This window comes from Malaya genurostris, chromosome 2 (assembly GCF_030247185.1).
Source record: "Malaya genurostris strain Urasoe2022 chromosome 2, Malgen_1.1, whole genome shotgun sequence".
NCBI classification, from domain to species: domain Eukaryota; kingdom Metazoa; phylum Arthropoda; class Insecta; order Diptera; family Culicidae; genus Malaya; species Malaya genurostris.
Genome location: NC_080571.1, coordinates 134594790 through 134612803, shown reverse-complemented (window position 1 = coordinate 134612803; position 18014 = coordinate 134594790). Strand labels below are relative to the sequence as shown.

Genomic DNA, 18014 nt, shown 5'->3' with positions numbered 1-18014 from the left:
AGTTAAATATATTATCAACGTAATCCAATAAATCATTGTGACGATTCATTTTCAAATATTTTGATGAAATCAGGCATCCCTGCAAGCAGCTGATCGGTGTTGACAAACGAGGGGAAACCAACTAGTAAAAAAACTTTTACATAACACAAGGGGTGTACAGATAGTAAATAGTTCGCGCAGTACAATATAGGTGGAACTAGTGCATCACGAAAAATAATTTTTATTAGAATTTACTCATACTGTCATGTCTGTTAGTCTGTGATGTTATGTCCCCCACTCTGTTTAACATCTATACAAGCGAGCTACATGATATTAAAGAAAATGGAGTGATATTAGTGCAATATGCAGATGATTTTGGCATTATTATAGAAGGTAAAAATATACAGGAAGTAAATGAACGAGGACAAAAATACATGGATGCATTCTCAGAAAAGGCTAAAGAGTTAAACCTTGAAATCAACTCAGGGAAAACTAAATCGATGAAGATAATAGAAGATGGCTATTGTGAGATATGTGATGAGCCGGAAACTGCAGAACACGATATTTTGTACTGCCTACGTTATACAAATGAACGCTCCAAATATTCTTTTGAATTCAAATATTCTAGCTTGATCGAAATGTTTAAAACAAACAATGAAACCCTGTTAAAAGAAGTTTGTTGTTTCGTGAATGAGTGTCAACTAAGCATTTGAAGGGAAACTATACCAATAAAATAGCAGGGCATATAGTCTATAGTTACTAGCCCTTTCCGCAGCAGCAGCTTGACGGATGTCAGCTGCAAACAGAGAAGAAGAAGAAGAAATTGATGTTGATAATATTGATCGTAATAGTATGTTCACATTAGCGCTGATATCAAGTGATATACGGATCTACTTGATATCCGATGATATCATGCGCGATATCACTTAATATATCATACCATTTGATGTCAACGCGTATCACCATTTTAGCATGATATCCGGGATATCATGTACGATATCACGTCGAGTTGTCAAAAATCGCAACTAGCAACACGGATAATGGCATTGAACGCACTCATTTATGAACGTCACTTTGAGAGTGAAAATAAACAATCATTATGATTTCGAATTCTTCAACGAATACTGGCGTTCGGAGACCATTAAATGCAAGACTTCAATTATTGATTGAATTGTAGGAGAGAAAAGCAATATTATTGATCTTACTCCTAATGGGAACATTCAATATGACAACTTGATTGTCAAACGATATCATTTCGATCATATGTGAACACTTCCACGTGATATGCATATCATCTCGGTATATCAAGTGATATAAGCGATAATGTGAACATGGTATAAAGCTGGTTTCAAAATTTTGATGAATTTGGAATCATTTCGATAAAGATTTAACGCAGGTTTATGCTGATTCTACACTTTGCTTTATAAATCTTATTAAGAATGGTCCACTAGGCAGGAATATGCTCTTATAGTGGTTTTCAGTAGGCTTTCGAGGAGTTTCAAGTTTTAATGCAACCGTTATGATCAGTGCAGTAGAACTTCATTCAATTCAATTGAAATCGAATGTGAAGCACACTGACGATCTCTCTACTGCAGTAAACTTCACACACAACGTTCGGTGACGTACCGAACCGGCAGCATTCAGTTCTTCAATCGATTCTCTTCAAATCAAAGCTCAGTTTAACCACCGTCAGTTGATCTCTTGAAGTAACAAAATATCTCTTTCAATAGTGTGAAAGCGGCCTTCAAATGAGGTTTATGTAAACTTTCGAATTGATTCAAGATAATAGATGAAAGACAAACCAGGTAGCTAAAATATCAATTACAGTATACACATAAAATAATAGTTTCCTACTTTAGTTTTCATTTTTAATACTTTGCTCTATTTATAATTCTATTCATTCGAACTTGCTTACTACCAACAGCGAAGACAATGAAGCAGCTAGACTACTTGGCACTTGAAACTAAGCAAGCAAAACTTCAAATGACTAGGTACGATTATTCAACTGACGATGAATTCTAGGAACTTCACTTGAAAATGGCAGCAGAAGTCATATGCATTTGTATCGATATGCAGACGGTCAGTGACCAGTGGAAGGAGAGCGTAAGTGATTTTTGGTAATGGAGAAGAACAGCTTCGGCTAAGCTGTGACATAATGAATTTGGGAATAATTGTACTGACAATGCCAGCGTTTATGCGATGACATTGCCATATGGAAAGCGCATTTCCAGAAGGTTTATGACCGAGGAAATCAGAATACTTGGAAGGGTCAAATATGGATGTAGAATGGCCGGGGAAAAGGAACATGCTATTGATGGGATAAGTTTGAGGAAGGTCACATGGTATATGATATTCCACAGTTAAACAGAAATGAAAACACAGTTTTACGCAAGTAGTCGCCAGTAGGAATAGCAGCATTTTACAAAATCTGTGCCCGATGAGAAGGTTGATGTGATATCTTCAGTAATGTATTTTCTACAATAAATTTTTATATGATTAGGTTAGCGTATGTGCTGTGTATACAACTGCTGGATGAGAAAAATGATAGAATGAGTTAAAACAGAGTAAAGTTTGTTGGATGTGAAGATTGATATCAACTATTGGATGAATACCCCACTTAATATAGAGGAAGACAAAACATCATTTTGCTATTGGCGGAAGAAATCAATCGGAAGCAATCATCAAATATGTATTCACTTATACCAGACCCTGTCAGCTTGGAGCGAAATCAATCCTCAGTTCAGCAACGCCATCGCACGGCGTCTCATTCAACATATCTTGTCAATTGTATGGGTGCGAGTGCTGCTATTTTGGCGCGTACGAATTTGACATTTCTCTCCCCTACTTCTATGTACGAGATTCGTTGCCAATGATTTGTTCGGGAAATGAGAGAGCTGGATATCTTGTTAATATGATGTCTTTGTTTACACTGAGCATGGGTTACTTCTTTCTGTAAAAATATTTTTCTTATTACGCTTAAAAAATAACTAAAAATTTTACTTAAATTTTTATTTTGAGCTTTATTCCCACGAATTGTTGTTTAAATTCCTTTCACGCTATTGAATCAAACTTCTTGGCCCTAAAATTTGTTTCAGCTGTACACTTTTCCAGGGGCTGGAATGTTATTCGAAGAACTGAAAAACATGAAATAGATGCTACTGTTTGTAGGTTGAGAATCCCTTTGTAATAACATTTAGAAACAATAAAAAAAACATTTTGAATTAACTATGTATAAGATTTTGATCAAAACTTGAATATAAATAATTGAAAGTACAATACTTTTATCGTCACATTTTCTGACGTAGGCCTACGTGTTTTTAATATACTCACCTGGGTGAGTATGGTATTATAGTGTAGACTTATTATGTTGCATTGGAGAAAGCTACAAGTATTTATTAATATTGAAAATGATGCTACGAAAGGAAAAGGAGAGCGTAAGTGATTTTTGGTAATGAAAAAGGATTGTAAAAGTTTGCGCAGCTTTGGCTCAGCAGTGACATCATGAATTTGGGTATTGACCCCTCCGCTTTATGCCGTACAAGCAATCATGTGAACTAGACTAGACTAGACTAGGTAGACCAGAAGGTTTATGACTGAGGGGGTCAAATATTGATGTAGAATGACCGGGAAAAAGAAAGATTCTAATGATGGGACAAGTATGAGGAAGGTCACATGGCACAGAAATAAAACAACGGTTTTTCTAAAGTAGTCGCCAGTAGTAATAGCAGCATTTTACGAATTCTGTTCCTGATGATAAGGATGTTATATTCTCAGTAATGTGATTGCTACAATGAATTTTAATCTGATTAGGTTAGTGTATGGGCTGTGTATACGAGTGCTGGATTAGAAGAGTAACCGAATAAGTTAAGGTAGAGTAAAAGTTCTTGGATATGAAGAGTTATATCCGTTATTGGATGAACTTCCTATAGAGAAATACAAAATTTAGTTATTGGTATAACAAAACGATCCGAAGCATTTATCAAATATGTATACTTCTGCTGAGCATGCGTTATTCCTTCTGGTAAAAATATTTTTCTCATGATGCATGAAAAAACAACTACAAATTTCCTTAAATTTTTATTTTTTTTGAATTTATTACCACAAATGGTTGTATGTACTTCTTTCCTAATCACGCTATTCAATCAAACTTCTTGGTCCTAAAATTTGTCCCAGTTGTACACTTTTCCAGGGGCTGGAATTTTATTCGAAGAACTGAAAAATATGAAATAGAAGATACTGGTTGTAGGTTGAGAATCTCTTTTTAATAACATTTAGAAACAATAAAAAACAGTTCGCAGAAACCAAGCATAATGTATATGATATTGATCAAAACTAGAATTTTGATCATCAAAAGAACAAATTCAAATATTAACGAAGTCATATTAATGGTAGAGGCCATGATTCTATGTTCTAAATACAAGGAATAATATTCTTCAAAAAATGTTACCAATGATTTGCAAAACAACTCTAGTTTAAATGATTATTATTTTGGATAGCGCATGCATTACTATTCAGAACTATTTCTTTCATTTCCTATATTTTAGTTGTGTGACATTGTTTTTGTTATTAGTATTATTATATTTATTACTATTGTCGTGAATACGACTTACTTTACTATGGGGTCCCTTTTCAAATTATCCATATGGAAGAATGGGCAGAACTTAATCGTGAATATCTCGACTTGTATTAACGGTAGCAACATAATTCTTTCATCATTTCATCAAAAATATAATTAGGAATATAGGATAATATATTGAACAGGGTGAGATAACCACAAACAACACAAAAATTAAGATTTCTCAAACTTTGAAAACAACGCGAAAAACTCTTTACTTTCGCTTGGTTTTTTCGCGCAAGGACGACGATTTTGAGGTAGTCAGGCACATATCTTCAACTGAATGCGTATAAAAGGGGAAAAGTGGTCGAAAATCGATCATTCGTCATCTAACACTCGATGTGGATAGACGAATAACCTACTACGACTAATTTCGATTTTGTTTTATTTTTTATTCGCAGTTGTCTACCTACCCAAGCTGTGGGTAAAAACCGCCATAGATCCGAGAAGGATCCAAAGGATGCTAAGCGTCTGAAGCCAAGTGATGTACAGGTAAACGACCGTTTGCTGAGTAAAAACCAATATGCTGATCTGCCAGTAGATGTCGAAGAGGAACTGCAGAAGAAGGAAAAAATGCCGCCTTTCTACCTGAAGGGCTTCCCACCAACTCTACGCTCGGATTTCAACACACTGATCAGCAAAGGACTACAGGCAACAATCCGTTTATGTACTGAAGGCTACAAAATAACTGTTCCGGCTTTGAACCACTACAAAGGAGTGGAATGCTATCTGAAGCAGACAAAAGCGGAATACTTCACACACGATATTGCCGCCAACAAACCTATGAAGGTTGTACTTCGAGGACTACCCGACATGATGGAAGCCGAAATAAAGCAGGCACTGTCGGAGGCTGGACTAAAGCCTTTGATGGTGTTTAAAATAAAGCGACATAATACGGACAAAAAGTTTAGAGATCAACTGTACCTGATTCATCTGGAGAAGGGCTCCATCACCATGAGTCAACTGAAAACGATTAAATCGTTATTTCACATAATCATCGAATGGCAAAAGTATAAACCGGTACATCGGGATGTCACACAGTGCACGAACTGTTTGAACTACGGCCATGGAGCGAGGAATTGCCACATGAAAAGTCGGTGCGGGAAATGTGCCGAACCACACAATACCAACGATTGCCTACTAGATGACATCGCTGTAAAATGTGTGAACTGTGATGGCGACCATCCATCTACTAGCAAATCGTGTCCCAAACGTGCTGAGTTCACAAAAATTCGACAACAGGCGTCCCGCAAACAATCAACGCGCAAGATTGTTCCACAGAAGGATGAAGTTATTTCCCACGGCTCCCACCGAAGAGGGATATTCCGAATTTGCCGCCACTTCCTCGCAGCAATCCAAAAGATTAAGCCGCTGGATCACAAAAAGAATCTTCCTCAAAAATCCCTCCTGGATGGGGCAATAATCAACCACAAGCAAAGGATGACTGTGGTGATTTATTTTCTGCAGACCAACTGATCGTCATTTTTGAAACAATGACAACAAAACTACGAAACTGCAGAACGCGGTTAGATCAAATCAACGCCTTAGACAAATTCATCATCAAATATGCAATATAATGAGTTGGTTATAGTAAATTGGAATGCTTGCTCACTCAGGAGCAAAACTGCTGAATTGTCCGACTGTCTTCAAGAGAATAATGCCGATAATGCTATTTTAACTGAAACTCATCTTAAACCTGAAATTTCTATTTATATTTCCAATTACAGGATTCACAGGCTCGACAGGGCAACTACCAGAGGAGGGGGAGTTGCCATTGCCATTAAACGATACATTCAGCACAGGCTTTTGTCAGTCTTTAAATTGCAACTCATAGAAGCCATCGGAATTGAGATTACAACGACGATGGGACCCATCATCATCATTGCATCGTACTGCCCCAAACAAACCAATCTTCGAGATGGTACGTGTGCATCATTGAAGCGAGATCTGGCTATGCTCACTCGACGACAGAACAAATTCATCATTGCCGAAGATCAGCAACATCGCCATAGACAGCTCTCCGGTTGTCTTCAACGAGCTCTCTTCTGACCACTTTCCAGTAATATTGACGTTGGGATCTTCACCAGAAACAGTGCCTATTCAACCTCGGAGAAACTATTATCGCACCGATTGGGTCCAATTTCAACATATCGCCGACCAACTTATTAATATCGAATTGCCACTTGATTCCCCGATGGAAATCGATGCAGCCCTATCTTCCTTCCAGCATTCAATCACAGTCGCTCGTGATAGGACGGTTCCAGTACAACATATGCCGAGTTTCTCTCTTCAAATCGACAGTGTCACCAAGAAACTCATCCGACTTCGAAATATCTACCGGAGGCAGTATCAACGAACTGGCATCCTAGATAGGAAGACTACTTATAACAACTTAACTAGGATAATCCAGGAAAGGATATCTGAGCTTCGCAACAGCAAAGACATCATATTAACAAGATATCCAGCTCTCACATTTTCCGAACAAATCTTTGGCAACATCCTTTTTTGCGACCATGGCGCCCTCAGGCGAGTCCGCATCGAATCACGTACACAGAAGTTGGGGAGAGAAATGTCAATTTCGTTCGCGCCAAAATAGCAGCACTGCGCACCCATACAATTGACATGACATGTTAAATGAGACGCCGTGCGATGGCGTTGCTGAACTGAAGATTGAGATCAGTCCAAGCTGACAGGGTCTGGCAACAGGAACTTCCAGCAAAAGCTTCGAGAAATTCTCCCACATTCAAAGCCTTTCTGGTCCTTAACGAAGGTGCTTAAGAAAAAACCGAAGCCTATTCCTCCTCTGATGTCACCCCAGGACGCAGCTGAAGGAATACCTTTAATCACACCAGTAGAGAAGGCAAATGCGCTAGGCCAGCAGTTTGTGTGTTCTCACAATTTAGGACTTAACATTGTTAGTCCATATGAAAGAGCCGTTGCTGATAGCTTGGTTGCTGAGGAAAGTAGAGTCACTGCGAATGAGCTGATGGCTTTTGTGAAAAAATCCAAAAATATGAAGGCCCCCGGTTGCGACAACACATTCAACATTGAGCTGAAACATTTGAGTATTCGCTCATTTGTCTTCTTAGCTAAACTTTTTAACAGCTGCTGGGAGCTTGGTTACTTCCCTTCAATGTGGAAGTTAGCTAAAGTTATCCCAGTTTTGAAACCGGGGAAAGATCCTTCCTTTTCCAAGAGCTATCGGCCCATCAGCTTACTCTCTGCCCTATCCAAGCTGTTTGAAAAGTCAATACAAAGGCGAATTCTTGCTTTTGCAGATGAACAGGATATATTTCTGGAAGAACAGTTTGGGTTCCGGAAAGGAAGATCCACCATCCACCAGCTCACAAGGGTTAACAACGTCATCCAGCAAAACAAATCAGTGTCCAAAACGACTGCCATGGCAATATTGGATATTGAAAAGGCATTCGATAATGTGTGGCACGATGGACTGGTGTTCAAACTGCATCGGTATAATTTTCCCATGTATCTTATTAAAATTATTAAAAATTATCTTGCAGATAGAGCATTCCAGGTTCCTCTGAATAATGCACTTTCAGAAAGATTTACTATTCCTGCTGGTGTACCCTAGGGAAGTATCCTAGGTCCCATTCTATACAACATTTTCACATCAGACATTCCACCTCTTCCAGGTGGTGGTGTTCTGTCACAATTTGCTGATGATACTGCCATTCTTTATAAAGGTCGTGTCATTAATGCTCTGAAGAATAAACTACAGACAGGTCTGGACGCTTTAACGGAATATTTTACAAGCTGGAAAATTGTGATCAATGCAGCAAAAACTCAGGTCATCTTGTTTCCACATTCAAGATCTCCAAAACTTGTTCCATCAGACGAATGCCGAATACGATTCGGTGATGAGATCATTCAATGGTCCGATGAAGTTATCTATCTAGGACTCACCTTTGACAGACATCTGATATTCAGGTCACATGTTGACAAAATCGTTCAAAAATGCAGCATACTCATTAGGTCTCTGTATCCGCTGATTTGTAGAACATCTAAACTATGCCTGGCTGTCTATAAACAAATCATCTACCCCGCAATTGAATATGCACTCCCTCTTTGGCGGGGTTGTGCACGAACACACAAACTTAGGCTTCAACGCATTCAAAGTAAGATCTTAAAGATGATTCTAAATCTACCCCCTTGGACAAGGACTAGTGAAGTACATGAGATGGCCTCCCTGGATATACTAGAACAAAAATTCGAACAATACTGCACGAAATTTGAAGAGAGGTGCTCAATCTCTGAAATACAAATAATTCAAAATTTGTACGTATTAGGTTAGGGATATTTATAAGTAGGTAGACATTTTATAAATAATTAAAATAAATATTATGATTAAACATTAGTATGTAAAACAAGAGTAACTAAAACACCTAATATTAATAACGAATCGTATGAACAACATAGATGAAAGGCCAAAGGGTCAAAACACTTGTACTGTAAAATGTTGATGTAATACACAAAAATAAGATTAATAAACAGATATTTATGCCATGCGAAAATCGATCATTCTGTGTTTTGTTTTCAACGAGTACACAGTTAAACCTTTGATACATACGAGTGAATTGGAGAAGATATCGCTTAAAGCGACCGATTGTGAGAGAGACAGTTCGGGACGGTCCGATTATGAAGTATTTTACCATTACTGTTATTTTGCCTACAATTCCACTGGACATGCTTAGCATTTAAGTCCCCTATTACGAAAAATTTCGGTCGATATCTTGTGAATTTTTGCAAATCGCCTTTAAAGAAATTTAATTGTTCCTCGGTGCATTGGAATGGCAAATATGCACTAGCGATGAAATAAATTCCCTGAATGGTTTCAACTTCGATTCCCAAGCTTTCAATAACTTTAGTATTGAAAGAAGGTAAAATTCGATGTTTAATTTGCCGTTGGACAAAAATGGCAACTCCACCACCCATTCCAGTAAACCTGTTAAATCGATGACCCACATAATGTGGATTACTTTTCAATTTGACATTTGGTTTAAGAAAAGTTTCTGTCACAATGGCAATATGGATTTTGTGAACTTTGAGAAAATTATAAAATTCATCCTAACTCGATTTCAAAGATCGAGCATTGCAATTTAAAATATTCAAATAATTATTTAACATCACTGTTGAATTTTAAATTCAATATAATATTATTTGCAAATTGCCATCCGATTCGAAATGCTTCAAAAAGTGATGAAGTCGAATTCATTCGGACGATCATTTGAAAAAGTTGATCTTGTAGGTAGATCATTTTATTTTCAGTTATATCGCCTAAATCAACTTCATTTAAAGAAGCGAATGGCATTGAAGAAATATTTGTAGGTAGACTGCCATTAGAAGAAGAAGATATGGCCGATCTACCTATTAATAAATTGTTTTCGTTAGAAGATGAACTGCAAGGCGGTCCTGTGTTTTGATTATTTACATTAGAAGAATTAAGTGGTAGTTTTCTACCTGTTATACTGGCATAAGTGACAAAGGAAGAAGATGATGACGAGGTCGATCTACCTGCCAATAAATTGTTTTCGTTAGAAGACGAATTGGCAGGCGTACCTGTTTTTTATTGTAAATTCGAAGAAATCAGTGCCTTAGAAGAATTAGGCGTGGCATTTGTAACGGTTTTTTTTATTTTCAGGTATGTTCTGTAAATTTAAGGTCGTTGATTTGACTTGTTGTCTAATCGAACGAGCGTTTAAAATTTTTTCCCTGACAGGACATTTCAAATAATTGGATTTATGATTTCCATCGCAATTTGAACACGAAAATTTAACAGTGGTTTCATTCATTGGACAAACGTCTTTCGAATGCGATTTACCACAATTCAAACACCGTATATCCATATGACAATTTTTGGTTCCATGGCCGAAGCCTTGGCAACGACGACATTGCGTTAAGTTTGCAATATGATTATGTCGTTTATAATGTTCCCAATGAATTTTAATGTGGGAAATGTAATGTACTTTTTCTAAAGTTTTCAAATTGCTTACATCACTTGGATTGAAGTGTATTAGGTAAAGTTCATGGGAAATTCCAGAGCGTGGTTGAGAAGTACCATTCGCTCTTTTTTCATAAGTATTACTTGGGAAGGGGCAAAACCAAGCAATTCTTTCAGTTCACTTTTATTTTCATCAATACTTTGATCATTTGATAAGCCTTTCAAGACAGCCTTGAAGGGTCTGTCTGATTTTATATCATATGAATAAAATTTATGAAGTTTCTCGGACAAATATCGAATAAGACGTTCGTAATCGTCCAATCCATCAATCAAGACTCGACATTCTCATCTTCGTCCGATTTGAAATGAGACTTTTACTTCCGGGAGAAAAGTAGAAAGCTCAGTACGGAATGCTTTGAAGTCGGAAATCATCACCGTCACTGGTGGCATAGATTGATGTTTCTTCCCAGAACGACAAGCGTCCATTTTGGGAATGTTTGAAGAATTTTCTTCTATGTCGCTACAATCGGATTCAGGAAGAATCTCATAAATATTGTTAGACGGCATAGGATCAGCGGAAGGGAAATCCGTCCGTTGTCTTTTATTTTTACATTCAGATTCTGTGAAGATCGTGAATGTTAGTAGAAAAATGTTGAATAAAGGATTGTGATTTATTACGTATTGAATTATTTTTAGCCTTAGGCTTGTTTCCTTTCCGGTTGGACGCAAGTATTTTTGAAATGAATGGAATTTTGAAGTTTGAATAATAGTTCTTTGAATAGCTAGCCTTAAAAAAGGCTGATTAATTTCTTAGTCACTCTAATATCACTCTTTGTATCACTTAGTCACTCTAATATCACTCTTTGTATAGCCTTGAGAAAGGCTGACTAATTTTTAGTCTTTAAAAAGACTGTTAGTGATTCAGGTAGCCTTGAAAAAGACTGAAGCCTTGAATCAATGAAACTCTAGGTAGCCAGAAAAAATTTCCAGGAGCCAAGAGCTATACGCGTGCGGTGCGAACGACTGTTCAACACCGACTGATCATAAAAGGCATCATCTCAACTTCCCAACCATCTAATCAAAATAGTGAAAAACTATCTGTCAAACAGATGTTTCGAAATCTTTGTTAACAACTTATCATCAGATAAATTTCATGTTCACGCTGCTGTTCCTCAAGGTAGTATCCTTGGCCCAATATTATTCAATATTTTCACGTCAGATATTCCGGCACTTCCGGGTGATGGCTTACTCTCACTGTTTGCCGATGACACCTCCGTCATCTATAAAGACCGTAATTCGTTCATTAGTAAACAAAATGCAGAGAGGAATGGATGTACTGGTTGATTATTTCAGCAGTTGGAAAATATGCATCAATGGAACTAAAACTCAAGCTGTCATATTTCCCCACTCTAAATCTTCCCGACTTTTCCCACCTGAGAATAACAAAATTAAAATAAATGGCTCTGAAATAGATTGGTTGAATGAGGCAGTTTATCTAGGACTGACGATGGATAGCAAGTTTCTCTTTAGGTCACATGTGGACAAAATAGTGTTTTTTTAAATAACTATATATTTATATATATATATATATATATATATATATATATATATATATATATATATATATATATATATATATATATATATATATATATATATATATATATATATATATATATATATATATATATATATATATATATATATATATATATATATATATATATATATATATATATATATATATATATATATATATATATATATATATATATATATATATATATATATATATATATATATATATATATATATATATATATATATATATATATATATATATATATATATATATATATATATATATATATATATATATATATATATATATATATATATATATATATATATATATATATATATATATATATATATATATATATATATATATATATATATATATATATATATATATATATATATATATATATATATATATATATATATATATATATATATATATATATATATATATATATATATATATATCTATATATATATATATAGTATCCTTGGCCCAATATTATTCAATATTTTCACGTCAGATATTCCGGCACTTCCGGGTGATGGCTTACTCTCACTGTTTGCCGATGACACCTCCGTCATCTATAAAGACCGTAATTCGTTCATTAGTAAACAAAATGCAGAGAGGAATGGATGTACTGGTTGATTATTTCAGCAGTTGGAAAATATGCATCAATGGAACTAAAACTCAAGCTGTCATATTTCCCCACTCTAAATCTTCCCGACTTTTCCCACCTGAGAATAACAAAATTAAAATAAATGGCTCTGAAATAGATTGGTTGAATGAGGCAGTTTATCTAGGACTGACGATGGATAGCAAGTTTCTCTTTAGGTCACATGTGGACAAAATATCTTATCTGATGATAAGTTGTTAACAAAGATTTCGAAACTTCTGTTTGACAGATAGTTTTTCACTATTTTGATTAGATGGTTGGGAAGTTGAGATGATGCCTTTTATGATCAGTCGGTGTTGAACAGTCGTTCGCACCGCACGCGTATAGCTCTTGGCTCCTGGAAATTTTTTCTGGCTACCTAGAGTTTCATTGATTCAAGGCTTCAGTCTTTTTCAAGGCTACCTGAATCACTAACAGTCTTTTTAAAGACTAAAAATTAGTCAGCCTTTCTCAAGGCTATACAAAGAGTGATATTAGAGTGACTAAGTGATACAAAGAGTGATATTAGAGTGACTAAGAAATTAATCAGCCTTTTTTAAGGCTAGCTATTCAAAGAACTATTATTCAAACTTCAAAATTCCATTCATTTCAAAAATACCTGCGTCCAACCGGAAAGGAAACAAGCCTAAGGCTAAAAATAATTCAATACGTAATAAATCACAATCCTTTATTCAACATTTTTCTACTAACATTCACGATCTTCACAGAATCTGAATATAAAAATAAAAGACAACGGACGGATTTCCCTTCCGCTGATCCTATGCCGTCTAACAATATTTATGAGATTCTTCCTGAATCCGATTGTAGCGACATAGAAGAAAATTCTTCAAACATTCCCAAAATGGACGCTTGTCGTTCTGGGAAGAAACATCAATCTATGCCACCAGTGACGGTGATGATTTCCGACTTCAAAGCATTCCGTACTGAGCTTTCTACTTTTCTCCCGGAAGTAAAAGTCTCATTTCAAATCGGACGAAGATGAGAATGTCGAGTCTTGGTTGATGGATTGGACGATTACGAACGTCTTATTCGATATTTGTCCGAGAAACTTCATAAATTTTATTCATATGATATAAAATCAGACAGACCCTTCAAGGCTGTCTTGAAAGGCTTATCAAATGATCAAAGTATTGATGAAAATAAAAGTGAACTGAAAGAATTGCTTGGTTTTGCCCCTTCCCAAGTAATACTTATGAAAAAAGAGCGAATGGTACTTCTCAACCACGCTCTGGAATTTCCAGTTGGAAAATATGCATCAATGCAGTTGGAAAATATGCATCAATGGAACTAAAACTCAAGCTGTCATATTTCCCCACTCTGGAACTAAAACTCAAGCTGTCATATTTTCCCACCTGAGAATAACAAAATTAAAATAAATGGCTCTGAAATAGATTGGTTGAATGAGGCAGTTTATCTAGGACTGACGATGGATAGCAAGTTTCTCTTTAGGTCACATGTGGACAAAATAGTGTTTTTTTTAAATAACTATTTTTTGGAATATGAGTTAAAATAAAATTATTAAGATTTAAATTGGGTGTTCAGCCACAAGTGGTGATTTTTCAGCCCTATATAGATATATACATATATATATATATATATATATATATATATATATATATATATATATATATATATATATATATATATATATATATATATATATATATATATATATATATATATATATATATATATATATATATATATATATATATATATATATATATATATATATATATATATATATATATATATATATATATATATATATATATATATATATTATATATATGATTAGGTTGTTACCATGAGGACATCATTTGCTTCTGAGATTTTTGTATAGGGAAAATTCGAAACCTACTTGTATTGTGTAATGGGGAAAATGAATTTTTATACTAACTTACTAACTAATACAGAGAGCGAATCGATTCAATTGAAGATTGCATCGATTTTTGTAGGAATTTGCTTATAATATTATGTGACATTACATCTAATGGTTCTATATTTGTGAGTCTGTGTAACTCATTTGTACTAAACAAGGGAGGACGCCTCAAAATCATTTTCAGAATTTTATTCTGAATCCTTTGAAGCGTTTTCTTCCTGGTGGAACAATAACTTGACTAAATTCGTACTGCATAAAGCATGGCTGGTCTGAAAATTTGTTTATAAATTAACAATTTGTTTTTTAGACAGAGCTTGAAGAGGATATAAACGTTTAATATATTTATTACACTGCCTGGATTCCTTTAATGTGATCCTTGAAAGTGAGTTTTTTGTCATACGTTAAACCTAAGTATTTAGCTTGATCAGACCATGTCAATTCCAAGCCATTCAATTTGAGAATATGATTATAGTTTGGTTTTGGCTCTTGGCTTATGAGAAAAGATAATTAATTGCGTTTTTGCTGCATTTGGTTTCATTTTCCATTTTGACAGATAATCACTGAAAACAATTAAACTTTTTTGTAGGCGACTGCAGATCACTCTTAGATTTCTACCTGTGGCTAACAGACTTGTGTCGTCACAGAATAGCGATTTCTGACAACCAACGGGTAGATTTGGAAGATCAGAAGTGAAAATATTATACAAGATTGGAGCTACGCTCGAACCCTGCGGAACACCTGCTGGTACGGGTAGCAATTCAGATTTACAATTCTGATAGCTAAGATTCTATAAGATCGTGAATGTTATTAGAAAAATGTTGAATAACGGATTGTGATTTATTCCGAATTGAATTATTTTTAGCCTTAGGCTTGTTGCTTTTCCGGTTGGACTCAGGCATTTTTGAAATTAATGAAAATTTAAATTAAATTAACTAGGCTAAATTAGTCTTCGATTAGACTCCTAGTTTGGAAAAGTCTTGATAAAGACTGATTAGTTCGAAGAATAGTTCTTTGAATAGTTAGCCTTAAAAAAGGCTGATTAATTTCTTAGTCACTCTAATATCACTCTTTGTATCACTTATTCACTTTAATATCACTCTTTGTATAGCCTTGAGAAAGACTGACTAATTGATAGTCTTCAAAAAGACTGTTAGTGATTCAGGTAGCCTTGAAAAAGACTGAAGCCTTGAATCAATGAAACTCTAGGTAGCCAGAAAAAATTTCCAGGAGCCAAGAGCTATACGCGTGCGGTGCGAACGACTGTTCAACAGCGACTGATGACATACAATAAAATATTATGAAATAACCAGTATAGTTCTTAAAGGAAATTGAAGTATAGTTCTTTATAGAAAGTTACGAGTTGAGTTCGACTCTATTCTAAGTTGGTGATAAGCATTTTATATAACAAATCAGCAGAAAATTCTACTACAAACTAACAGGTTGAAAAATGGGCCGTATACAGCATAGTGAAGGAAATTTCGCACAATTCTTTAGGTATACAATTATGGTTCTAAACAACAACATACAGAATTTTCATGTCGATTATTTCCTTTTGGGATTTGAATATTACAGTGAAAGAAATTATCAAAGGGCAGTACCGGATTAATTTTTGTCGTGAATACGACTTACTTTACTATGGGGCGCCTTTTAAAAATTTACCCTATGAGAGAGTGATAAGTTTTTGATCGTGAATATCTCCTGTTGTATCTAATGAATCCACCAAGTGATTATCACTTTTGAAAATTTGGAATCATGTAATCACCAAGTTCAGTCACTACTACTGAAAGGCTAACATCACTATCAAATGTTGGCATTACGTAAGGTGATAGTCACCACGGTTTTATCACCTTCATGTCAAAATGGAGGTGATAGCAATTTAATTATCACTTTTAGTAGTGGTTTGATTTTTTGAGAAGTGGCTTTATAAATTATTTTCCGTTAGGTGAATTTTAAGCCACTGATATAAACATAACCTACCAAAATTGGTCGGAGAGGATAATTTTTAATAAAATTCGTACTGATATTTATAGTCAAAATTGAATACCGAAATGAAACGTTACTTAGTTTGTATAGTTTAAAGAATTCATAGACTGAACGGTAGTATTTATCAATGAAATCAATTCATTTATGTTGTATTTACTATTTGAAGGAATATCATTGGGGTATTAGCAATTTCGTACAGTCAAAGATAAATTGCTTTCTGGAAAAGTGATAAGTTTATGAATGTAGACATCCCCTGTAGCACATAACGTAACAACATAAAAAATCTATGCTAACATTTTAGAGTAGAGAGTAGAGTTAGATGGTCGTGACTTAGTGAGCGACATATCAGTCTCGTTTAACTAAACGATTAAAAAAGATTAAACTGTGTTCTTAATTTTCTTCTTGTGAGTTGAACTAAAAAAGGCTATATTTTTGGACATTTAGTTTCTATTCATAGTGGATATTCGTAGTACCGGTGGGTGAAATTTCCAAAATGGAACTAGCATTCGAAAGCTCTGTGATCATGATACTACAAGAAATGCCATAACCAAGTGAATGAAAACTATACACAAAATTATTTAACGGATCTTTCTTATTCGAGAGAAATTCCATCCGTTGTGAAACATCAAGAAGATCTAACAATTCGTGTCATTTCAAAGCTAGCAAATTTATCCCAAAGAACTGATTGTGACATTGATTTCCATTGAAAAATAAAAATCGGAACTAAATTAAACCAAGTGATTTTTTATTTGTTTGTGCGCAGTTTGCCATACTCGCGAGGCAATTTTTTTCAACGTTAGGTTAATGTTAATACAAAGGATTGGAAACTATAGGAATAAAAATTTAGATTTTAAAATAATATATGGGTATACGCAACTTTCATATGTTACTCCTCCTAATATCAACGATATACGCCACATTCATATTTTACTCCTGAAAATTGACGTTTCTTGACAGGTGATAAATGGAGTGAAGTTGGCTCAATCACCGGTGATGGTGATAGTAAAAGCGATCACCTTCGGTGATTACAAACATTCTGGTGATCACCTCTTTATCACCAGGAGGTGATAGTCATTTATCACCTTATATGATTCCACACCTGTTTGATTTAACCCATGACAGCACCAGCCAATCAGAACGCGAGATGCCTGCTTCTATACAAGAGCATGCATATAAAAGTTGAGTGGGTCATTTTTCCTACCATTTGCTGAGCAATTGTTCCCGAAACAAGACATACACGAGAGTAACATCGAGGACCTGTCGTTTCACTGTTTCCCGTGCTGCGAACAGGAAAAGGAATTTTGGCAAAGGGGCTGTCCGTACACCGCTGCCAGTAGC

At 35.1% G+C, this 18014-nt stretch overlaps 1 protein-coding gene across 1 annotated transcript in view; it reads right to left on the bottom strand.

Moving 5' to 3' along the window:
* Positions 1-4043: 4043 nt before the first annotated feature.
* The window catches only part of LOC131427211 (NADH dehydrogenase [ubiquinone] 1 alpha subcomplex subunit 7-like), a 32094-nt gene continuing 18123 nt past the window's right edge, over positions 4044-18014 (bottom strand). The window contains exon 4 of the mRNA XM_058590199.1: positions 4044-4191. Coding sequence (XP_058446182.1) covers positions 4137-4191 — 55 coding nt within the window. The 3' untranslated portion in view covers positions 4044-4136. The remainder of the gene's footprint in view (positions 4192-18014) is intronic.